Raw genomic sequence first — 25067 nt, 5'->3', positions numbered from 1 at the left:
ACAAGTTTTGTTCCAGGTGATTATTACAGTTTTAATTTTTTTTTTTTTAAACCATATTCTCCCTTCAGAACATCGATTCTCGATTACTTTAATTTTCTGCATAAGTGTAGTGCAACATACAAGCTATCACATAAAGACACTGTAACAGTATGCTCAAGAAAGTCCCCAAAACATTTTTTTTAAACCAACATATATTTATTTTCAATGAAGACATAAAAAATGAAATACATTTTGAAAGAATACCAACACTGAGATTTTCTGTTTAGATGTATACTATCAAAATATCAAAGTTCCCACTGTGGGGCGTTACCTCTGGTCAAAGCATGAAAAACAGAATTTTTTTTTTAATAAATGAGAAAAAGCCTTTTACACAGCAGAAACAAAACTGTACATACTTTAAAATAGTCATGAATACTTAAGTCTTCAACATAGATTTGTGTTCCTCTCCCTCCCTCCCTCTCTCTCTCTCCACCCCTCCCTCCCTTTAATATATATAAATGCAATTAATCAAAAACAAAACAAAAAATTAAAATAATAAATACAAGCAGCTGCTGTGTGATGTTTCATTCCCAGCTGAATTAAGAACTTTTGACCTTTTTCTTCATTTTTTTAATTACTATTTGTTATTATTAATTTTTGTTTAAACCACATTCTCAGAGCAAACACATGGGCAGCCAACAGTCTGGAAGATAAGCATTTTTTTTTATAGGGAAGGGGTAGGGAGGGAAGGGGTGGGGTTGGTGGTTTTGGAAATTTTTTTACTTTTTTTTTTTTTCTCGTCCCATTTTATTTTAGTTTTTTTTAATGATTATTTTACAGACGCCCTCCCTCTCTTCCTCGGCCCCCAGCAGGTCGCCCCCTGCAGGATGACCCTGCAGGACGCTCACTGCAGGATGTTGAGGATCTCCTTGGCGTTCTCCGTGTTCCAGCCCTGGCCCTGGAGGGGTCCTTCGCACACCAGCACGTACTTGTGCAGGATCTGCGTGCCGATGTCTCGGAACTGCAGGCGCTCCTCCTTGCGCTCGGCCATCTCCACGCCGCAGTCCTCGTACTTCACCGCCCAGAAGCACATCTCCCCGATGTACATCATGGTCAGCAGGTGGGTGTCCGAGAATATGCCTGTTCAAAAGACGAGACGTCGTGGTCCCCGTTTTAAAAGAACATAACCATGTACTGTGGACAGTGCATTAGTGTCTGCAAGTTTAAAAACAATTACGATCAGCAGGTGGGTGTCCAAAAATATGCCTGTATTAAAGAACAGAGATGTATATCACAGTCACAAGTTTTGTGTCCTAGAGTGTGCCTCTTTAAAATAAGAGACATACATGGTGTTCAGCAAGTAGGTATTTGAATTGATGCCTGTTTAAAAGCATTAAGATGACTTCCTGGGTGGCTTGTCAAACTAAAGCCGTAGACCTTGGTATGGTATCACAGCAGTTTGACAACTGTTCTCCGGTAGATACGCACTGAGGTGGTGGGCTGAGGGCATCTGCGTCGCTAAGAGAGCTGTCGACGTACGTAGCGATGAAACCGCGAGTGTGGAGGACAGAGTTTTTACCTTCCGCAAGGAAGTTGGCCGTGGCGGAGTCGTGGAAGACCACGCCGTCGTTGAGCTTCACCGAGTTCCTGACCTGCAGCATCCTCATCAGGTAACGTACGCCCTCATGGAGACACTGCAAGGCATTATTATTATTATTATTATTATTATTATGATGATGATGCTATTGACATTACTGCTAAGCAAATGTGTACAGTATTCTTAAATGGTTAAATGCAATTTCGGTTGCCGGCGTGAGCCGATTGGCTGTGGAGATGTGGGGACTGGGAGGGCCAGAAGTGAGGCGTCTGAGGTGAATGCCTGGCAAACCAGGCAGGAAGAGAGCAGGGATGCAGACTGCAACTCCCAGTGCACCTCAGACTGAGCGGCTCCAGGTTTTGCAGGAAGCAGAGTGGCGGTGCTGAGGGGGAATACACCAGCCACCTGCGTGTGGCAAAACCTGGAGCGGCTCAAACCGACGTGGAGCGGGATCAATGCTGAGTCCACCCCCGGAGTGGGAGGGAAGGAGGCGGGGTTATGCTAATGACCTTGAGGAAGGTGGCTTTGTTCTTTTTGATCCACTGCTTCCGTCGGTGCAGGGTGTGACAGTACATGTACAGGAGCGCCCCCCGTCGCCAGTACAGACACTCCAGCAACTCCAGCCCCAGCACTGACTGCACCTGACAAACGGAGAGAGAGAGCGCTGCGTCACAGAGTACATGACCGCATCACAGGACATGACATCAGCACAGGACATGACATCACATCGTACGATTCGGTACCTGATGGCAAGTTAATCACATCACTTCCCTGTAGGCATAATATGGCTTCCGTATGTTATGACATCATCATATAATGTCAGACCACATTATGCATCACTGTCCCATGTACAATGTACAAAGATCTATGTAAATCCTCCATACATGGTCTCACACACACACACACACACACACACGCGCACACACACACTACCTCTTGGGCAGGTGCAAGTCTTCCAGCCAGCACCTCTGGCTCAGTCAGGTCCTGCAGCAGCTGCTGGATCTTATACGGGGAGCAGTCTTCCGGAAACTCCTGATCAACCAGCTTGTTCTCCTCATAAAACGTGATGTCAAGAACCACCTGGAATGGATGTGTGAAAGCCCGCCCACACAAACACAGACATTCACTTCCTTATTTACCACAGCTCAAAACATTCCTGAAGAACAAAAAGGAAACCGAACTCACCCACAAAGGCTTTGTGGAGTTCAAAATAAAATGTATAATATTGAGAGGGGGGGAGGTCAAATAAAATAAGCATTTTGTTCTGAACATTCAAGAAATAAACTACCGTTTATACTATCATTACTTCTCCTGTGAAGCAGCACACCAAAGCGCTGTTGCTTTGCGCAAGACTGATCGTCTCCAACTCCACTCTTGTGAGACTAGTGCCATTTCTATTTAAAAATGTCATTCAAAAGCCATGACCTTCCAAAAGTGATGTAGCACCAGCAAATATGATAGGAAAATCCCTCCTGGGTGGCAGTGCGATGGTGTGATGGTTAGAGAACTGGGCATGTGAATCAGAGGTTGCTGGCTTGATTCCCAGGTGGGGAAAAAGGCAATGCACCCCTGAGCAAGGTATTTAATCTGAACTCATTCAGTGAATATCCGGCTGTACATGCATTTTAAGAAAGTGAGCTGTGTAAATCGCTCTTAGTGTCTGCTAAATTCCTAAAATGTAGAAATGCACATTTAAAAGGACACCAAAAAACATGTCTGTGCCCGATGACGAGTTTGACTTCTACCTTCCATCCCACACAGCGAAGCTGCAAACTGACAGCAGGGCTACTGGAGGTCAACAGGACCAGAGGCAGGAAGACAGAGTGTAGTATAAAGATCAAAGGTCAAAGGCCATACAAACCGGTAGGAACACTAGTCTGCTATTGATGAAGAGGAAAGAAAGGTTTCTGATGCTGAAAGTGCTGTTCTTAAAAAAAACTAAAAAAACAACCACTTTCACTGCAAGCAAAATGTCAGACGATGTTGAAAGTCACAGCTAGTGTGTGTTTGTGTTTGTGTGTGTGTGTGTGTGTACAACAGCAGTAATCCTGAGTGTTTGAGAGCAATCCCTCCAGTTCTCTCCTGAGCTCTAAATGCTGCTTTAGAAGTGAATCAGCCCATTGTGCGAAGGTTCTTCTACTCTTAATTCCTGCTGCTTAGTGTTTGCCTGCCTTGTGTTTTTCACGCAGCTGTCCTTCCATCTACATGCACCGCTTTCTGATGGGCAGAGGTACCCCAGAACTGCGTACCCCTCAATAGTGTATCTCTGTTGAAAAGCACAGAATACGTTTACGCGCAAACAGAACTAATGCTAAAGCCTCCAAGGAAAACACTGTGTTTATTTATTTTCATTGTCTTCCCATAACCTTTTAAAGACACACAACATAAGAATTCATTTTAAAATAGGCTATTCGATTACATCAACGCCCCCAAAGTCCTAGGAAGCTCATCTGAACACAATCAGAGCACCTGAACTATACTTACAGGGGACAGAGGCCACTTTCATAGAGAGGTTATCATCATGGTAATTGCAGGTAATTAAGTTCTTAAAACAGCAGGTGTGGAGGGAAGATGGCCATATGCTTTCACTCTCACTAATGGAGAACAGAGACATGCTCAGATAGGCCCTAACCACAACCTGCATGTGGAAACCACATCACCCGTGTACAGTTCCCACATCAGCCATCACTGGACTTTTCAGACGCCTAAAATGGCTTTCTTTTTTCATTAATTTGTGAACCACGGGTTTGAACACAGTTTAACATTTAAAGAATGTGAATATTTCTACAGACATCAGTTGAACGCAGCACTGTTAAAATTACCTATGTGTAGCTAATTCATGTAAAACTGAACCTTCTACAGTTAGTATGTAGGGTTTGATTTCATCTTCGACCCTTTTACTATAACAATGACTACTACTTTTGATCTAATGGGTGTTAGTATGTTGAGGGAGGGACAACAAGTTAAAGAAAATATTTTTGTTTGAAGGGTACAATGAAGGTTTACACTCAATTTGGATGCTGGGCATAGACATGGCTAAATAGTAACTAGATTTAACTCCTTTTGAGAAAAAACAATATACACGAGCATACTGTGGCAATATTTGCATGCAATATCCCAGGTGAGTCATGGGGCTATTAAAAATAATCCAATTTAGTAGAGGAAATGGAAGTCACAGCTCTCTAACCAATCAGGGGGCTTGGCTTGGCCACATTTCTTCTATGACGTCATAAATGGTAAAATGTGCTCCAAAATTCCACGAGTTTGGAGACAAAAAACAAAAAATCAGTTCATGCTTTTCAGTTCCATAATAGCACATCTGTTGAGGAGACTTTTGGAGAGTCCCAACAATTAATGATTGAAGTTCATTTTGCGGTTTAATTGAATTAACTGCAATACCTGCGTGTAATCCTGGAGCAGTCTTGGTAGACTGTTACTCTCTCCCCCTTGTCTGTAATAGCTTTTCAACTTGTCTAGTATGGCAGACGCATTCTGTAAATAGTCATCATCTAGGAAAAAATAAAGTATGTTAATTGTTTTTTCGAAGTCCAAGACGAGAGTGCATAATTAAGCATAATTACGCACAATTGTTTCACCTAAAACATCAAGTGCACCATGTTATCAACCGAAACTCCACTGTCTGCTTTGAACGGAAACTATCACTGTAAGCCAATTGTGAACGCCAACTATTTCCTGCAGAATACGCATTTTCCGTTTTCTTTTAAAGGACAACACTAATCTGTCTCATTTAGCTACGAACAACCCTGACAAATTTAACAGAAAATAATTAGTCATCTCGGGTTTAGCAGTAGACACACATGGTTGACAATAGGACAAATATAATTGCGCATCATGACTTGTCCACTGTTTGATCAATTAAGAAATAAGCGCGTGAAATGAATTCTCTGTTATGGACATGCTAATCTTTGGCGGTAACGGTAGTGGTAGTATGGTGTATAGATGGCAATGTTGAGCATAAGGAATACAGCGAACAGATCGAACGACCTGACATTAACATCATTTGAAAGTGTGGATTGTGTAAATTAGGCTACTTTTCTGCGAGGAAGGCAATGTTTGAGAAAGTGAAAGCAAACTAACAATCTGCGTAGCACTAGCAGATCAAAACGCAGTGAAAAATGAGTTTAGCTATACAGTTATACACTTAGTAATAGCATTAATCGAAAAACCCATTAGAATGAATAATTCACAAAATATTATCTGCACGAAAAAGATTTATTTACGTTAATTTAGGACGCATAAGTCATGCTTAAACTGACGTGATGCTAGCCAGCAAGCTCACCACCGGTAGGCTGTCAATTGCAGGCTAGGAGCTAACGTGGCTAGCGCTAAATTAGCTGTAAACACACTGAAGAACGTCAAGACCTGTCATTGAGGATTGGGTCAGTATTACAGTTCACAAAAGCAACAAGGTAAGGTTAGCTATCGTTAGCCACTTTTTACTGAAGTTAAATAAACTTAACAAAACAATAGCAACATTAGTGACACGAGTAGCTAGCTAAGCCTGCTTACGGACAAACTAGCTAGCTGGCTAACGAGGCTATACGTTAGCTAACAATTGCGATGGCCTGTGACCGAGCCAACTTGCAAGGCTTCTTCCGTAAACAAATAACGACCGAACGTCAACGTTTAATTGTTGTTTATTTACGAATGACAGACGGCCAATTTCGTACCACAGTCCATCGACCTTATCCAGCTATTTGACGCTGCCTAGCTACCTAGCAGGCTATATAATGCGCTAGACTCGCTAACCACATTCGCATGAAAAATCGGAGTTAGCACAAGCTATTGTCACGGTGTTATATTGTTTACTGGTTGCTTATTTTCACAAACCTTGTCATTTACAGCTAGAATATAATTTTACAGCGAATCTAAAGGTCTGGTTTACAACGATGAAATTGCCATAGCTATTTGCACAGCTATGAAAACACCAATGCCGCAAGCCAATGTACTGTTCTGCATTTTTTGCGAGCTAGGATGCTGCACCGCAGCTAGCTACCTGCCTATAACCCTAAACTCACAGGCAGTAAAATGCAATCATTGTGATGAAATGTACGTTTTACCTTGCTTTTCTATCCGGAGACTGGCGCACTTGTTGTCCAACTCAAATATTCTTCTTTCCAGCTCAAAGCCCTGCCTCCTGCAGTCGTCGGCCATGACTGAAAATGCAATCACATGGTAAAATGTGTTTGCTCATGTGATAACGCGAAGTCTCGGTAGCGATGCTTTACTCACCGTTTGCATCCAACTTGGTCTGTTATTGGTCCATATGGGTCACAATGGAAGTTTAGACCAATCGGACGATCGACGTGTTGCGTGCGAAGAGACAAATGACGCAGTGATTGCGTGGACGCTGCAAGGCTCACCGGGGAGTTGGAGGGGAAAGCGTTAACCCTTGTCTCCAGCTGGTGGCATTATTTGAATACCAGTGTTCTGTCACCTTTGGCTTGCTGTGACATTTGTCTTAAGGTTATATAATTACGGAATGTTTCTTCTCCCTCTTTCCATTTCCCCTGCCTTTCTCAAAGTATTATAAAATGACACCAAAACTACATAAAACCAATTAATCAATTGAAATAATAGGCTACCAATAATGTCAACAAACACAACCACAGATGTTTGTTTTGTGGTGTGTAATCTTTTAGCTATTTTGAATGGTAGACGCTTAATGGAATCATTTTATTTGTGAGAAACACACACACATCTGCTAATAAAATGTGTAGATATTCAAAGGGTACCTTTCAATTATTTTACAATGTCATTTCAAATAAATGATAGTTCTGTCTTAAACATGAATCACATTTGTAGCAAACGAAATGGAATTTGTCATATTTATACATAATTTGCATGATAAGGCATATTAGGCTATTTATAACAAAACATTTTGTTATATTGAAATAAAAACTAGTCCACGTGGCCCTCCGTGCAAACAGAGCTCACCGAACTCGCTTCGGAAACCAGCCCGGAGGTGAGATCTATTAACAAGGTGCATAAAGTGGTCATTTTTGACCCACTGGACTGTGCATTTTCGCAGGTTTCGCCGACGACGTCACGGGAGTGAAACGGTTAAATTATAATTAGCTTGACAAGCCCCTCTCACTCCCTCGCTGAGCCTGCCCCTTGCGCTCTAAACAGTATGTCATTTGCAATACCGTTGTATGACACAGGACTGATCTCTTTTCAAGCCCTCAGCCGACGCACATCATCATCATATTAAAAAGGAGACGCGAAGCTCAGAAACATGGCGGCTTTCAAAGTCTTGTCGAGAGCGGAAAAAGTGATATTCAGAAATTTATCTGCTGCCTTCAGATCAAACATCGCCGCTCATCGAGTGAACAAGGTAGGTATATAAAATAAATAGCACTACTCAGCGCGTAACCAACCATTTGCATCCATGTTAAACAAGTCTAACAAAAGGCTGAACCTGCACCTTGTCGGTAGCTGCTTATATATAGGAATTTAAGTAATTTTAGCAGATGCACTGGTAAAATTATTTTAAATTGATTGGTCTCGTTTGACTAGTTGGCAAGCAATTATTTTGACTGCACTGCAATGCTTGTATTGAACTAGAATAGATCATGAGCTAACCGGAAACCGAGCTAGCAACCTGCATGAAGATTTCACTCCTGTCCAAAAACTTGCAGCCACCCAATCCATCTAATACGTTAGCCTACTAGCCGGGGAGGTTGCCTGTATTTTTTATTTATTCACAGCTAAGCTGCGTGGCCGTGTTAGGTAGGCGGCTATACTATGAGCCATCCGTTTGATGCAGCAACTGCAAACCTAAGGTCAATTCTGATTGAACTAGATAGGTATGTTTGCTGCCTGACCTTGATGGGAAAGCGATGCAAGAAATTATTCAGTTACATTGCTCCACAATAATGTTGCTCATTTACAGCGTTGATAAGTAGAGCGCTCGTTTTAAAAAAAATAAACGATAGTCTTTAGAAGGACTGTCCTTTGTTTTGCATGGGGTTCTTTGTGTGTATGGAACGACCGTTGCTTTGTCAAGCAAATAATACCTTAGATTATCTACGTGAGCCATTTGTAAGTAGCCTGGCCTGAACGTGTTCCTCTGTACCCACAAGCCCGGACGGTGTGAGGAAAATGGATCAAATCGAGAAGTAACGAGAAATGTACATAATAAATAGTTTTAAAATTCAAATGATAACCTCATGGTCTAAACGACGGTTTCAGTCAGTGGTCATTGTTCAAGACAACTATGACAATGAATGGTCTTTGACTGGAACCACTGAGATCTCAAATGACACTGTCCCTAGAGTAACTTCTATTTCAGAGTAACTATATTCCCATTTTCTTTCTGTCAATATATTGACTCATTGGGTTATATGTTATAATTCAAGGAAAGTTTTGGTAAAAGACAACATCCAGGAGTAAGATTATTGACATAGGGGCACAGTGTATGAGTGGGTCCTTCTTTCCTATATATTCTTTTTTTTTTTTAAATCGCAGATTCATTTTAAATGACAGTGGCCCTCACTTTCTTTATCTTGATCCTCTAAGGCCCACTCCAAAATATGCGACCACAAAGTACAATAGGAGGTCCATATTACACCTGTTCTAGTGTTTCACTGATATATGATCTGTAACAGATTCTGTTCTACATGGTTACAACTGTCTAAATTTGTGATTAGACCAGTTTTGACAATGGTTGTTGATAAGCCCTTGAATTATAACCAAGTACATTTACTGTCCACTGAAGACCATGTTCTTTGTTTTTAATTGGCAAGCATTTGGAAATGTTCTGTTAAGGTTTTTGATTACATTGGGGAGTTCACCAGTCTTTACAGATGCAGACAGTCTTGTGATGATCTCTCGGCCTAGGATGACATTTTCAGACTTTTTGCATTGGAAAATTATTTGTCATAAGATAAGCTTATTTTAGACCTGTCATAAGATAGAGGACAAAGCAGTCGGTATGACTGCACTATCTTGTACTGGCCACCAGGGGAAGTGTTCTAAATATTTTACAGCTAGAGACAGTTGCTTGGGTTTCATGCCCCAGCTAAGCTAATGGGGACCACTGCAGCACGTTTCTTGCAATTATTCATGAAGTGAAGGGCTCCTTTACAATGCAAGAAATCCGCACTTGCTTATAGCTCTTCCATCTGGACGATGAGGCTACAGGCTGAGCACCAAGTTGTGTTTTCGTGTGGTAAGGTTCTAAGCTTAGAACCACGGTGTGCTCTGTGTGAGCAGCAAGATTTTGCTGTAGAACCTTTGAGTGCTTGGCACGAACAGCATCGTTCTTGGCTTGTAACCATGCGGCTTTTCCCATCGAGATGATTGTGCATTCTCTGGTTTGAACCGGTTAGATCGTTGTTGTCAGGGTTGTCCGTTCGTAATGTCTGGAATGAACCGGTTAGACAATGGTAATGTCAGGGTTGTAGGAGGTAGGTTAGCTGTTTAGTGCAGCGGTCACAGGCTCTTTGTATTTCTCTGCCAGAGCTGATTAGATTGGGTGACACTCTGTGCTCTTGAGTGACTTGACTGCAGCTATAAAGATATATAAGCTTGTATATAAACAATAATTTAGTTTGCCAAAGCAAGCAAGTTATGCAACAGTGCAGGTCTGCTGTCTGACCTTGTCACATGTCGGTCACGAGGTCTCATAGTGCAAGTGACACATTGACTGACATTTTAAAGCTTTTCTTGGCAAAGCAGGAATGCGATTCGGCGAAAGGAAACGCGCCGCTCCGGTCAGCTCAAACGGCAGCGGACAACCGCCGGACCGAAGGGCTCGAACGTACAGCTTCCAAAACAACCTGAAATGACCGCGCAGGTTCCCGTGTTCGTTCCCGTGACCGTGCGGCTTGTGGTCACATCAACTCCAGTGCGGCCATGCTGGTGTGTGAGACTGGAGCTGACCCCTGGTATCTGTTATTGGGCATAATAGTAAACATGGGTTAATGGTGCCCGGGGACGCTGATCTTCTCCTGGAGGTCAGGTAGATTTACCTGTAAGGGGGAGGGCAGGCACACGTGCACACACAGCTCGAGGTGGTTTGATTAGCAGGCACAATCGTAAGGTCACCTGGAGCTCCCCCGTTCTCAATCTGCTGCCAGTCTTGAATCGCTGAGGAAAAAATGACAGCCGGTAGACCTTTTTTTTTTTAAATCAGGAAGTGCAGATCATCCTAAAACCAACCGACCAATGAATCAGCCACATCATTTTCCAATGGTGAAGCTGGCGAAGTGAGAAGCTGTTATGGCTGTTTTTTAACTGCTGAAGTACAGACGTCCACTTTTGGTCAGTCAAGCCCCACCTTGGAGATTTATGGGCTGAAAACAGTTTCCTGAACCACGTGAATCGTAACCCAGTCAAGCATTGAGGCAGGTTTGGACGGCTCTTGTCCCACAGGGGACATTATCCTCCGCACCACTCCCACTGCCACCAGTCACTCCAGTGTTGAACGTTTCTAGGGCAATTTTCAAGCACCGTTTGGAAATTCAGTTTATTCTGTTTTATTTATTTGATGCGCAACACCCCTGCACCTGAAAACAAAGGAGAAGCTTTTTTTTTTCTTCTCCTCAGTAGAGGGATCTCCTTCAAATTAGCTTCAGGGAATGGGCTTCACTCCCAAGGGTGTGTGTGTTTGTGTCTGATCTGAACAATGTTTTTTTTTTTTTCTCGTCCTCAAGAAAGCAGCGCATTTCTGTGTGCAGGCAGGAGCTTGAAAACCTTTGTTTCCCCTGCGTGGATTTGCCAGTTTAGTACAGACGAGTGCCTTGGCCTAGTGCACGTCTCCCTCCCCAAAGAGCAGCTCTGCAACTGCAGCTTCAGTTAATCGCCATTTGAGCTCTCTGGCAGTCTGCTGAGCCATGACTTTTGTTTTTCTGCCCTTCCTTCTTTCTCTTTTTTTCCACCCCAGAGTTTGGAGCATTCCTGAGGACAGTCGCAGATCTGCCATTTTCTCCTTTCCTCCCTCTGTCCTACCGTTCTGGGAGGAGCTCCCTCTGACTATTATTAGTTACAGTCTGTCGGGTCGATGAGGTTAAAGGATAAGCCAGGCTGGCTGGATAATGAATGAAAATGAAAGCGGTGATGAGGTTAAATATATCCGCTTACTCTGTGTCCCCCCCCCGCCCCTTCTCTCTCCTTCTTCTGTCTAGTAATTGTAGTAGTAGTAGTAATACTAATTGTTGTAGTAGCAGTAGTAATTGTTGTTGTTGTAGTAGTAGCAGTAATAATGATAGCTCCACCCATTGCTCTGAGGCAGGAATTGACCCACATTTCTATCAGCTGAAATATTGACTTTTTTTTGCTCTTCAGTTAGTTATTTCTGCATTTATTCATTTGTTTCTGAAAACAAACGTTATGAAGCATGAACTCTGGAGTGCCAATAGTAATTTTAGGGGTCTCCTTAACCTGTGTGTGTGTGTGGTGGTGGGGGGGGGGGGGGGGGTGGGGGTTTTTTTTATTGGGCTGCTCCTAATCCTAATGACCACGCGCAGTTGGAGCTACTGAACATGGAGGGAGGGCAGGGGGGCTGGGGGGCTGGGGGGCTGGGGGGGGGGGATGACACTGGTGGACCAATGTTGAATGACACTCCCATGGCTTTCCTTTGTCCTCGCTGAAGGGTGGGGGTGGGGTGGGGGTCTTTGGTCACCCTTTCTAAAAAAAAAAGGTGATTTCATTGCAACTTTGGTCAAACCCCTGCCTCCCTCTCCTGACCTACTTTTCGAAAGGGCGATCGAGGTTATGGTTCAGCCGAATGAGAACCCTTTCATTATGGCGGCTTTTAGAATTCCTTTTAAAGCTTGTACAAAAATGCGAGAACTGCAATCGTTTCAGAAAGTTTTTATGTGATATTTATGAATTGCCCAGACCCTTTTCACAGAGTTGTCATTGTTGACAAGTAACCAAGTAACTAGGTAAACAAGACAAATAGCAGGTGTATTCCCTGAATCTTAATATATAATATTCACCCAGCATGCCTCTCTCTGTCCCCCTTTCCCACCTCTCCCTGCAGACATGTAGCTGTTATTTCTCCACGTCCAGCGGCCGGAAGTCCAGATTTTACACAGACTCCTCAGAAGCAGTTAAAGACATCCCCAACGGCGCCACCCTACTGGTGGGAGGTATGCTCTGCCATTAATCTAAAATTTGGTAAAATCCTCATTCAACTGAGGTCTTGCAAGCTGATATGAACAATCAACATTTACTTTGTTGTTATTATTATTATTATTAATAATAATTTTAAAAAATGTATTATTATTATTATTATTATTAATAATTTAAAAAATGTATTATTATTATTATTATTATTATTAACAGTCTACCTTCCTTTTGTATTTTTTGTTGTTGTGTTCAGACCAGTAGAAAGCTGAGAAGGTTACAGATAGAGAAGGGACGTCAGCTGAAAGAGCTCTATGGCGGGGGCCGATCCCCGGGGGGGGGGGGGGGGAATCCTGCATGACCGAGATTCGGCTGCTCTGTGGACTGCACCACACGTCTCGCCTATTGTTTGGACCTTAAAAAAAAAAAAAATTTTTTTATGGTCCAATCTTCCTTGTCCTACACTTTAATTTCACATTATGAAATCAATCCACTTTACTGCTTGATTGAGTCATAAACACTGTGCTGTTGGCTCTGTGTGTTTGTTTATGGCCATACATTTTATTTCATTTTTTATTATTATTATTCCTTTGCCCATTTCTCTGCAAAACTCGCAAGTGGAGATAGAGCAACACCCATCCCAACTGCAACCGCACTTGTAGTGGTGGAGAAGGATGTGAACTGAATAACCCCACTACACCAATCCCCAACTCCACCCCTCCCGACGGCCAGTCATGTTACAACGTGCCCAGCGGGCTGAGGGTGTGGGGGCAGGGCTGACACTCCTTTCTGTAGCGGCCCCAGGATTGGTCCTGCGTCGTGCCCTCTGTCCCGCCCCCAGCCCCGGCCCCGTCCCCGTCCCCTACACCCCGTGCCCGCCCCGTTTGAAACTCTATAGCTGGTTATATATAGCAACAGTTGCCATGTCCTGCGAGCACTGCTCAGTCAGGGCTCTCTTAGTCATGCAGTCAGCCATGCTGTAATAGACACCTGAATGAAGACGGGGGTCCCAGAAAATGGCCCCTTTGGGTACATCTGTACCCCCTCTCACCCCCCCTCCACCTCCAAGTATCAGTGCAGTTCACCGGCGTTCATTGCCCCCACCCCCCGCCACATGTTTTTATTTTTTCTGTAATGACACCAGCATTTAAAATGAACAATTCTTTGTTAACATTATTCCTGAGATGGGCAATTGACAGCTCTGTGCTGATGTTATTCCTAAGAGTAATTCCTGGTTTTCAGGCAAAAAATAATAATAAAGTGTTCCCTTTGTCCTATTTTTGTGCTGCTGACCTGGTGGTGTAGAGCATCAGGTGGTGTCACAGGTGTGGAGAGGTGCAAACTGGCGCGCTGGGTGAAATGATGACTCATTGTCTCTCTGCTTCCCGCTCTCCCCTCAGGGTTTGGCCTGTGTGGCATTCCTGAGAACCTCATTAACAGTTTGCTGAAGACCGGCGTGAAGAACCTCACCGCTGTCAGCAATAATGCAGGGTAAGAGAGAGTGTGTGTGTGTGTGTGTGTGTGTGAGAGAGAGAGGAAGTGTGTGTGTATGTGTGTGTGTGTGAGAGAGAGAGAGAGAGAGAGAGAGAGCAAGTGTGTGTATGTGTGTGTGTGTGAGAGAGATAGAGAGGGAGAGATCAAGTGTGTGTGTGTGTGTGTGAGAGAGAGCAAGTGTGTGTGTGCGTATGAGAGAGAGAGCAAGTGTGTGTGTGTGAGAGAGAAAGCAAGTGTGTGTGTGCGTGTGTGTGATTGTGAGAGAGAGAGCGTGTGTGTGTGAGAGAGGGAGCAAGTGTGTGTGTGTGTGTGCGTGTGAGAGAGCGCGTGTGTGTGTGTGTGTGTGAGAGAGGGAGCAAGTGTGTGTGTGTGTGCGTGTGAGAGAGAGCGTGTGTGTGTGTGAGAGAGGGAGCAAGTGTGTGTGTGTGTGTGTGTGTGTGTGCGTGTGAGAGAGAGCATGTGTGTGTGTGTGTGTGTGTGTGTGCGTGTGAGAGAGAGCATGCGTGTGTGTGTGTGTGTGTGCGTGTGAGAGAGAGCATGTGCGAGCACGTGTCTCTGGTACTGTTGACACTTGATATCACTAACACTACCAGCTTCACCAAAACATTCCCGTCATCACAACAACGAATGCAAGAAATTAGACCAGCTAAGACAACTGAGTGTCATGGTAACCCCAATGGCTGGCATGTCGAACAGTCAATCAATCAATCAATAAATCAATCAATCAATTGTTTGGCTCACGCTCTTTCCCAGAGCTCATCAGCTCCTTTGTCAGTATGTTGTGAACTTACAGGTCCGTTCCGCTATGTTGCTAGTCCGGTCGGCTATCTAGTATGGCATCATTGTTCACTTAGTCCTGCTGAGTCATCATGCACTTTGATAACCCTGTCAATACTGTATTCTTATTCACTTATAAGGCCGTTTGAAACCATGAATGTTTGCTGCAGGAGAGCAGTGCATACAAGTCTTGAAGTGTTCAAGGAAGAAAAACAGTTGCGCTTGGAAATGTTTGGCTCGGAAACTGCCCCGTGTGGTTCAGTATGCATCCCAGGTTAACCCACTTAAAGAACTTGTCTGAAAGCATTCTTGGCTCATTTCCAATTGTATCTGTTCATTTACATATTTGCAGGTTTATGTTGGCTCAGGTCAGAAGGCAACTGTCATGTGACGGGTCTCTGGAAAACTCTTTCATTAAAATGCTGAGATATCACCGCGGGGAGGGAAGTTAGCTTGAGCCTCGTGGTGTTTGAATCCTGCAGTGTTTGAATCCCACTGGGTTTGAGTCCCGTGGTGTTTGAGTCTCGCTGTGTTTTGGGTCTCGCTCCAACGAAAACCACTTCCTGCCACATACCCTTCCAGAAGCATGCTGTCCTTGAAATGTAGGAACTGTCTCAAGAATCTGTTTCTAATTAAAAACAAAAGCAGAACCGTCAAGTGTGAGCCTGTACAGTGAGTGTGAGCCTGTGTGTGTGTGTGTGTGTGTGGTTGAAAATGAGTCCTGGTCTATTAGCTCTTGTCATTTTCGGCATAGACATACAAATTCCTGTGGCATAGAAGATTTTTGCTGATGGTGTAGCTGGAGGAAGACTTAATTATGCCCAAAATGTGTGGGAGCTTGTGCTGGGTGCTGTGAGTCACTCACAGATTTGAACCAAACTCACGCTGTGGAGTACTAACTCCAAGTGCTTTTGATTGATTCAACCAAATGATTGACAGTGCAAAGTAGCTGCAACCATGATGGGGTTCACGACGCCCCATTCTCTCTCTTTTCTGCTGTGTTCTCTAAATCGCCTGTGAGATCAGTGTGTCTTCCTGCCAGGTCTTCTTTTTGTGTGATTGCGAATCTAAGCTGCGACAGTCTGCAGCGGAGGGAGGGGGGTACTTTCTGCGACAATAAAGGCTCTTAAACGGAGCCGTCACACCCTTGAATTTATCACTGAAAGCACACGCAGGACCTTCGTAAGCAAACAGACCCTGTGAAACGAGCTGAAATCGAAAGTGCCGTGTGTAATGTTTTGCTCGTTCCGCTCGTTTCCGTGGCAGCCAGCATGATACTGGCGCGGGTGACGCGCGAGCAGGAGCGGTCTCGCACGATTTGATGAAAGCGACGGGGAGCGCGCGGTCATACGTGTCAAACGGCTGCCTTTGTCGGCGTCCTTTTCACTTGGACTCGCGAGAGACCGTACGGGGCTGTCTTTTCGCCGTCATAAATTTTCCGTGTGATCGCGAGTCAAGAAACTGATGTCTATGGTAATAAAGCGCAATTGACCTGCCATGCGATTTAGATTTGAATAGCAATGCTTGTTAAGATCAGTAAGGGAATAAATTCTACTGCTCAGTTAAAACACGACTTGATAAAACAGACGCCATGCCTTAATAGGACATCATAAAATTGCACAAGTAAGGTCAAATGACAGAAGATTTGCTCAGCTGGCACTACTGATTCTGTTTATATTGTGTCGTGTTCTCAGAAACAATTCTCTGCCTATAGATTATTTATGAAGAAATTTTATTGCTGCTAGAATCAGTCTTGCTTAAGAAAGCTTTTCTCCCTTTTCCCCGTAATCTGTCGAATAACCAACAAGCTGCTGCTATTGTACTAAGCTTTTCATTAAATAGACTGGGACCTCATGAATAGATTTGTATCTTGAGAAACATTTCTTTCCTCCGCCAATGTCCGACGACGCGCTTGGAGCACTGATTTTGGGAGGACTGAGGACAATGGGTATAATCAGTGCCCCCCCCCCCCCCCCACCCCAGCTTGTGTGATTACAATGGGAGTCCTGCCAGACCTAATTATGGGAGAATTAGCAGGTGTTTTTTTTTTTGAGTGCAGTGCACATTCACGTATTACCCTCCTGTTGTTTCTCTTCTTTTGGAGTCATGTTTGACCTCCATTTTGAATCCTGGAGTGCTGCTGAAACTCTAACGTCCAAGTATACTTTGGCTCAAGTGTGGGAAGGAGAACTGTCTCTCCGTGAAAGAAAAATACATTCTTATAAACGTTGAATTAACTAGTTAACTTTTTCTCCTTCAGTGAGCGCAGCTGTTTCTGAAAGTGAAAAACGCACGTAAACGTTCATCCATTAACCTGGTGTGTGCCGCTGAGCCGTGTTAGTGAACCAGTCTGTTTTTTTTTAAATGTGGGGATTATACTAGGCTGAGAGGTGAGTGTTTCCTGGGGGGGAGATTTAGCGGATGGACCACTGCAGAGAGCTCTGAGGTCGAAAAAATTAAAAATCCCCCCTGGAGTGCATAAATGAAAATAATGAAGTTAACTCGATTTCCCCCCCCCTTTCTCTCCCGATTCGTATCCTGTGGAAAAGCGAAACGGGTGCTAAAAAGGGGATAGAGGATGCTTGGCATGGCTGCAGCGTTAGCAGAGTCTGTACGGAGTGTCCTCAAATAACCTTGAAAAGCCCTCGCTGCTGAGAGAGGGAGAGGGTGGGGGAAGAGAGAGGGAGAGAGTGCTGAAGTGGAGACAATGAGAGGTGGTGTGAGTGAGTTCGTGTGCGCGGGAAAGAGGGAGGGAAAGATGGAGGGGGAGGAGATGGAAGAAGATGGAGGAGTGGGTGGGGAAAGGCTTGAAGACAAACCGTGACTTTGGATGGACGTCTGCTCAGTCCGCTGGTGCTAGACACACACACACGCGCACACACACACACACACACACACACACGCGCACACACACAGGAGCACACTCTCTCTCTCATACACACACACACACACACAGGAGCACTTTCTCTCTCAAACACGCATACGCGCACACACACAAGCACACAGGAGCACTCTCTCTCTCATACACACGCACTCAGGGACACGCACATACGCACAGGAGAACGCTCACGAGCAGACAATCCCCTGGTCACACACTGACGCACGTATACATACTGTACAGACACACATCCTGACGTATACAGGCACACTTGAATACACAGATTCCATGAGGGCTGGTGGGAGCAGGACGTTTAGACGACAGCTAAAGCTTCAATGGGCTGTTCCCACACTAGCCCCACCTCTTCCCAGCCCCCCACCCTCAAAGTTCTGTCACCTTGACGGCTGCTAATCTGTTACCGCCCCGCCCCCCTCTCTTTCATTTTTGCATTCTCCTCAACCGCCTCATTTGTTTAACCCGTGGCTGTGGCGGTTACGCAATTGTTTCCACCGCCCCCCCCCCCCCGGGTCACAGTTCAGTCACCTCTGCCCCGTTGCCTAGCAGCGCTGCTGGCGGGGGGTCCGTCCGCGCCCGTCGGTGTTCTAGAACAGTCCGGTTTTCCAGGAATCCCTGATCCCTGTTCGGGGTAACCGTTGTGCTCTGACGCCCGTCCAGCTCCCTGTGGTTGATCAGCTGACCCGTCCTCCCCAGCTTGAAGGCCACCTGTGCGACGGTGGCTTGCTTGTTTGCATAGGAACAAATCCTTCATTAAAAAAAAATAAATAAAAAAAACCTTGCCTGATGAAGCACACTAAAGAAAGAAGTTGTATTCACAGCTTTCGCTTGAGCGACTTCTCAAGCACACTCTGCCCTGTCCCGCTGATGCTAATGCTAGCACAGCTGACCCAGATCTCAAACCCATGCGAGTGAATGGGTCATAAGGCTTTTGACTGCTCCTCACTGCTAAAGAGAGGAAATGACATCATGTGACACTTGTGCATATGCCTTTTGACTGGCTACCTTTAGCTGAGTAATGAGTACTGCCTGGCCAGCCCTGTGTAACGAGACCAGACATGGGTCAAATACGTGCTTGTTTTGGATTCAAATACTTTTCTACGCTTTACTGGTCTTGTGTATATAGCCTACTCGCTGTGCAAGAGATTATTTCCTTGGGGATAATCACTGCGGTTCTGGGTTTGTTTCCTTGCAGGGTGGATAACTTCTTTCTTGGGGATAATCACTGCGGTTCTGGGTTTGTTTCCTTGCAGGGTGGATAACTTCTTTCTTGGGGATAATCACTGCGGTTCTGGGTTTGTTTCCTTGCAGGGTGGATAACTTCTTTCTTGAGGATAATCACTGCGGTTCTGGGTTTGTTTCCTTGCAGGGTGGATAACTTCTTTCTTGGGGATAATCACTGCGGTTCTGGGTTTGCTTCCTTGCAGGGTGGATAACTTCTTTCTTGGGGATAATCACTGCGGTTCTGGGTTTGCTTCCTTGCAGGGTGGATAACTTCGGGCTGGGGCTGCTCCTGCAGTCCAAGCAGATCAAGCGGATGATCTCGTCCTACGTGGGCGAGAACGCGGAGTTCGAGAGGCAGTACCTGTCTGGGGAGCTGGAGGTGGAGCTCACGCCCCAGGTAGGGTAACCGCAGGACCCCGGCGGGGCGGGGTGGGGTTGGGCAGGGCAGGGCATGAGGCAGTGGGGGCGGTTCCACCACACACCTTTAAACTCCCAGTTTATTTTTGTCAGCTTCCATTTATAACGCGAGAGAACACTGTGCAGGACATGGTCGCCATGGTAATCTGACAGGGATAATAACGCCCTGCAACGCTCCACCTGTTCGATCACCTGGGGGGGAGGAGGGGGGGGGGGGGGAAAATTCTCTGAAACTCTCTCTCCCTCACCTTCCTCCGGATCAGTGTGGAGCCCTTTATCGCTTTACTTCTGTTGTTAAAATTCTGCCTCGCTCGTCTGGGGTATTTTTGGGGCCTTCATTCGCGCGTGAAATCTGCCGCTTTTTCGTCTGCGTTCCGTAGCCGCGAGTGGCAAAGTGGTGATTTCTCACCTCCTGCTGGTTGAGAGAGAAAGAGAGAGAGAGAGTGAGTGCACACACTCCCACCATATCTCAAAAACCAAAAAACACTTCTAGTTTTTATTTTAATTTAATTTTTTTATATATAAGCCAGCTTAACCCTTATCTTTGAATTTTTTTTCTTATAGTTTTGCGTGCCCAGTCTCTATTGTTGTAGTGCACCTCCCGCATGATACTTCAATAAGAAAATGACCTGGAACAGGCGACCTATTCAGAGTAGAGCTCCACCAATCGCTGAGAAAGTTCACTTTATAGAATAGAACAACCCTGCTTGTGATTGGTGGATACTTTCTGGCTATACTTCCTGGATCCCTGTTGCCATGGATGCTGTTCTGTTGGTTGTTCCTAACCTACTTAGTCATTGGTGGAGCTCCTCTTTGTTTTATACCTATCAGGCGATGTCATGACTGCCGTATGTTCACTTTATCATCCTGGTTCCCGACCAGGAACACACTCAGGTGCTGTGGGTTGCCACAGCAATGTTTAGGAGCGTAATAATGGCGTGGATATGGGGTCGGTGGTTTCCGTGGCAACGGTGGTGGTGGTGAGGCTGTGGCTCGCTGTACCCACAGGGCACCCTGGCAGAGAGGATCAGAGCGGGCGGAGCAGGCATTCCCGCCTTTTTCACCGCCACGGGCTACGGAACCCTCATCCAGGAGGGCGGGTCGCCTATCAAGTACAACAAAGATGGCACCATCGCTATTGCCAGCGAGAAGAGAGAGGTGAGGCTCTGGCCAATCAGATCACCCGCTTCGCCTCACCGATGGGCCAACTTCTGCCAGCGGTCTTCAGTGCAACTAGGCAAAACTGTTGTTTTTTCTCAGCGCAGGCCAGTGTCTAGTGAATAAACAATCCTCATTGTAATTAGGCAGATTGATTTTTTAAAAAACTCTGTTAAATCCCAAGGAGAAATTAGTTTTTCCTCTGCTCAAATTACGATTTGTGTGTGCGTGCGTGCGTGCTTGCACGTGCATGTATATATGTTTTCTTGGCCAGGTCACTCTTGAAAAAGAGATTTTAATCTCAATGAGACTTTTACCTGGTTAAATAAAGGATATATATACATGTATGTGTGCACATGTGTTTGTGCATGTCTGTATAATGTATGTGTGGGTGGGTGTGACGTGTGATGTCATCGCCGTGCGCAGGTGCGGGAGTTCAAGGGAAGGCATTACATCATGGAGAAGGCGATCACCGGCGACTACGCGCTGGTCAAGGCCTGGAAGGCCGACAAAGCCGGAAACGTGGTGTTCAGGTAACGGGGGGGGGTGCCACGCCCCCAATCTCCCTCCCACATTACACCTGGTTAACATGGACTCTCCAGAGCTGAGGACCATAAACATTTACCTGCGTCACTCACCCCAGCACCTGCTGTTTGCACTAAACAGTCTGAAGCCCTTTGGGGATGGCGGCATATTTCCACTGGGTCACACGTAATTCTGCAGAATCGCCACCTCAAACGCTGCAGGTGCTGATAGCTTTATTTAGGGAGTTCATAAAAATCTGTCATTTTAACATTAAATAGAAAATACACTTTCCTCAGTGTAATCTACAGTGGATCATAATCGTGTGAGCGTTTTGGTAAAACTTCGACTGCAGGAGGGAACAGGTAAATTTTGCAGGGGGGTGCTGGTTGTTCAGTCTACGGCAGGTTCATGGCCGTCATTTGCCAGCCTACGTGTTGTATTTTAAGCCCTCGGATGGACGAGCGTGGGCAGACTGTCTGCTGAAAGTGAGACATTATTTCAGGTGTGTGGTTCACGGTGCGCTACAGCAGTGGCGTGGAGACAGTGTGGGCAGCTTCGGAAAAGTTTGGCTTGGGCGAAGTCTAGAAATAGCCACCGAAAACACTGGCTCAGCTTGTGTTATTTACCACTGTAGATATATTCGAGAACAGAAACACGTTAGAAAGATCGTGTGCAAGGCGCCTAAAAAAAGAGCTTTATAAATACATTTTCGTTTTCAGTTATTCCGGTTTAAAATTCACTGCGGTGGTTCTCAGCCTTGTCATGCCTCGTTTTCACCACAAGGGCGCACTGTTTACTTTTCCACCATCAAAAATAACTTGCGCCAAATTTCCCTGCCTAGCATGTCTTTGTGTTTAGAGCGTACCAGTGCCAATCATTGTGATTAAAACCGCGGTCACTGGCGTTTCAGCAAGGACAGGAGAACAGAAGTGTTTTGTGCGTTGCGTGTACAGCATGGTACAGCCACTTTTGACATATGTCTCCACCTCTCTGTACAGGAAAACGGCCAGGAACTTCAATCAACCCATGTGCAAAGCGGCCAAGATCACCATCGTGGAGGTACGGCGTTCCAAAGGCTCTTGTTTGCGTACGGAATTAACGCATTCGCACCTCATCGAGGCGATTTCCCCCCGGGGAGGAAGTGTGACTGTTGTGTCGGGCACGTTTCTCGCTCTGTTGTAGTTGATGCCCGAGATTAATTTAGCGTCGTAGCCTCAGCTGGCGGAGATCCAGGGCTTTATTGTTTGCCTGAGCTGTTGGAGTGCCCGCGGTATCAGAGGAAGTAGCTGAATTAATAGCGCAATCACAAAATGCTTCCGGAGGAATTTATGAGCAGCTGGAGTAAGCTGGCACCTGTAGATTTTTATTAGATAGTTTAAGCATCCATCCATCCTTCCATTATCTACACCCGCTTATCCTGGGCAGGCTAGCGGGGGGTGCTGGAGCCTATCCTAGCGTGCGTTGGGCGAGAGGCAGGAATACACCCTGGACAGGCCGCCAGTCTATCACGGCACCATTCACTCACCATTCACTCACCGGCTCATACTTATGGGCAATTTAGAGTCTAAATTCACCCGTGTAGAGTTGGGCTGCCATTTTGCAAATCCCACCAGATTAAAGTTTAAGTGGTCCCTCACTCAAAGGTGTGTTCCCCCCCCCCCCCCCCCCCCCCCAAATAAATAAATTCTAAAATTTGCACAGTACGTTTGAAGTGAGTGCACACTCACACATTTCTGTATGGATATTTGAGACTTCTGTGGAAGCTTCACTGAGAGCTGTGACCAAGCGCAGCACTGTGGTGGTAATGGACAGCGTGCGCTGTAAATGTGTCGGACCGCCCCGTTAGAGCGGGCGCAGGGACCAAGCGTGCGGCGAGCGCGGTGAATTTGGGGTTACCGCGGCGCGTAGCGATCCAGGACGCGCCTCGTCTCCCGTTCGTTCAGTCGTCGGCTGCGCGTCGTCTGTCGGCTTCGACCTTTAAAACGTCCGCACCAGCTGTCCGCCGCGCCGCGGGACCGGCAGCAGTGGGGCGTCCTGACGTCACGTGCCTGAGAATGTTCCGCTCCGTTCCGCGCCTCGCCACCCTCCCCTCTTAGCGGCCGCTGTTCATTTTTCGAAGTTTTTACGCCAACCCGGCGAAGTCGTTTTTTTGAAGGTTTTTTTTTTAAAGCCCCGCCCGTGTCTCCTCCCCATGGGGTTCCGAGCTCTGTTTAGTCGCTCAAGGTTGGAGTGATGAAGGACTCTTGTGCTTCTGTTCCAAAACTTTTTTGAATGTTTTTTTTTTTTGTTGTTGTTTTTTGTATGCAGCCATCTTGTGGGCCACCTCTCCCATGACGCATAGCTCTGGAGTAGAAATGTGCCTCATAATTTTGTAGTCAAGTCATTTACTTCCTCATTCTGCAGATGTTTGCCCCGTTGTTCTGTAGCTTGGCACTTGCTTCGTTGTCTCCTTTGACTGCATTTGTGTTGTGGAGAAGAAAGTCACAGGAAAAAATGATAAGAAATTTTACCCAACTGAGGAATACCAGGTTTAAAAAAAAAACATTTTTAAACAATTTTTTTAACAGCATAACGCCAAATAAAAGTAGTTTTAAACCACTTGTTCCTGTTACTGTCTTCGGGTAATGACAGCCATCTTACGCCTACTTTTCTAAAATGGATAACCTTGAGCTGACTCTAAAAATCATTCCTTCTGGAGGGTCCTTCCGCTGCTGTCTCTCAGGCTTGCTTCGAGAGCTGGTCGAGTGCGTTTGGGCAGATGTAATATCCCTGCGCTCACCGACACTGAAATTCTAATGCGTCCAAACAAGCGGGCGAGGCCTCTGGAGTCTCTAGGTTTCAGATTGTATTGTAGAACAAATTTAAAATATACAATCTTGAAGTTAATGCTCTTTGGGGAAAGTGCATTTGTGGCCATTCACTGTGTATCTTCCTTCCAGTCCAGTTAAGGGATTAAACAAAGTCCACACACGGTTGTTTCTTGAGATTCAGAAAGAGCCAGAATTCCTATATTGCAATATTAATTTGGACAGCTCCATTTTTATTTTCCTGATGCACCACAGTAGAGAGGATTTAGGGAAAATAACACATTGAAATGAAATTTATACTGTACTTTCACGGTCTGTGTTCTTTATATGCAATAATAGTCACAAATTTATTGATGCACACAAGGCTGTAGAGCACTCAGCCTATCCTGAAATGCGTTTCTAACAATGTTCTGTGCCAGTGTTCTCTGGCTATAGCTCAGCAGGCTAACCAAATCTTCTTTGTCTTATTCATTATTATTATTAATACTAATAGTAATAATAATAAATAAGTAGGAGTATTTTTATTTTTATTTGACATCAGTCCCATTAGCTCTTATAGAAATTATTTTTAAGTTTGCCTCTTTTTGAAAGACGCACAGTTAGGTCTTTCATGCACGTGGCAAAGAGTAAAAAGCCCGCAGAACGGAGTGCCGCAAGGTAAATGAAATAACTGTGTCAATTTCATAATACATCTTTGAAGTTTTACGAGAGACGTTTCTCCTTTTCTTTTTTTTAACAAACCCGGTCTTTTCAAAGCCGGCCCGCGCGTATGAAACGTGCTCTTTTATTCCGGCGTATTCTCTTTTGTTTGAGTCCAAGTGAGAATGACAAAGAAGCCACATCAAAAGGCATTTTTTATTCACGCTGAAAGAACTCCATTAATTACGAATGTCGTCCCCGCTTTGTGACGAGCCGCTGCGAGTCGCGTGTTTTGGAGCCTCGCGCTCCTCATCAACAGAAAACCAACCGAATGAAAACGCTGAGTGAATCATCAGCCGACCGAAGTCCGTATCGGAAAAGAGAGAGAGAAAATAACCGCAAAAATGTAAATGTTAACACACGTACTTAAACTCCCTATCAGGAAATCGATGTCTGGCAA

The 25067-nt window shown here is 45.2% G+C and overlaps 2 protein-coding genes across 2 annotated transcripts in view; one reads left to right on the top strand and one right to left on the bottom strand.

The window, feature by feature from the left end:
- Positions 1–173: 173 nt before the first annotated feature.
- On the bottom strand, positions 174–6794 carry c10h5orf51 (chromosome 10 C5orf51 homolog). Its single transcript, XM_035380344.1, has 6 exons — positions 6658–6794; positions 4976–5085; positions 2510–2656; positions 2086–2217; positions 1559–1673; positions 174–1119 (listed from the first exon to the last, which is right to left on the bottom strand). The coding sequence occupies exons 1-6, from the start codon at positions 6749–6751 to the stop codon at positions 884–886; spliced, it is 834 nt and encodes a 277-aa protein (XP_035236235.1). The 5' UTR covers positions 6752–6794; the 3' UTR covers positions 174–883.
- Positions 6795–7707: 913 nt separating this feature from the next.
- oxct1a (3-oxoacid CoA transferase 1a) overlaps positions 7708–25067 on the top strand; it is a 55865-nt gene continuing 38505 nt past the window's right edge. Inside the window, exons 1-7 of the mRNA XM_035380064.1 lie at positions 7708–7934; positions 12588–12696; positions 14074–14164; positions 19323–19458; positions 20487–20636; positions 21063–21169; positions 22160–22220. Coding sequence (XP_035235955.1) covers positions 7836–7934; positions 12588–12696; positions 14074–14164; positions 19323–19458; positions 20487–20636; positions 21063–21169; positions 22160–22220 — 753 coding nt within the window. The 5' untranslated portion in view covers positions 7708–7835. The remainder of the gene's footprint in view (positions 7935–12587; positions 12697–14073; positions 14165–19322; positions 19459–20486; positions 20637–21062; positions 21170–22159; positions 22221–25067) is intronic.

This window comes from Anguilla anguilla, chromosome 10 (genome assembly GCF_013347855.1).
Source record: "Anguilla anguilla isolate fAngAng1 chromosome 10, fAngAng1.pri, whole genome shotgun sequence".
In the NCBI taxonomy this organism is placed as follows: domain Eukaryota; kingdom Metazoa; phylum Chordata; class Actinopteri; order Anguilliformes; family Anguillidae; genus Anguilla; species Anguilla anguilla.
This window is presented reverse-complemented; position numbering and strand designations above follow the sequence as displayed.

What these genes read in the sequence shown, in the direction of transcription:
- c10h5orf51 (XM_035380344.1), bottom strand. Translation starts at nt 6,751, where the DNA reads ATGGCCGACGACTGCAGGAGGCAGGGCTTTGAGCTGGAAAGAAGAATA. An exon ending in TGCTCCAGGATTACACGCAG is followed by an intron (nt 2,657 to 4,975) that starts GTATTGCAGTTA and finishes CATCCATTCCAG; the next exon opens with GTGGTTCTTGACATCACGTT. An exon ending in GGCCAACTTCCTTGCGGAAG is followed by an intron (nt 1,120 to 1,558) that starts GTAAAAACTCTG and finishes TCTTTTGAACAG; the next exon opens with GCATATTCTCGGACACCCAC.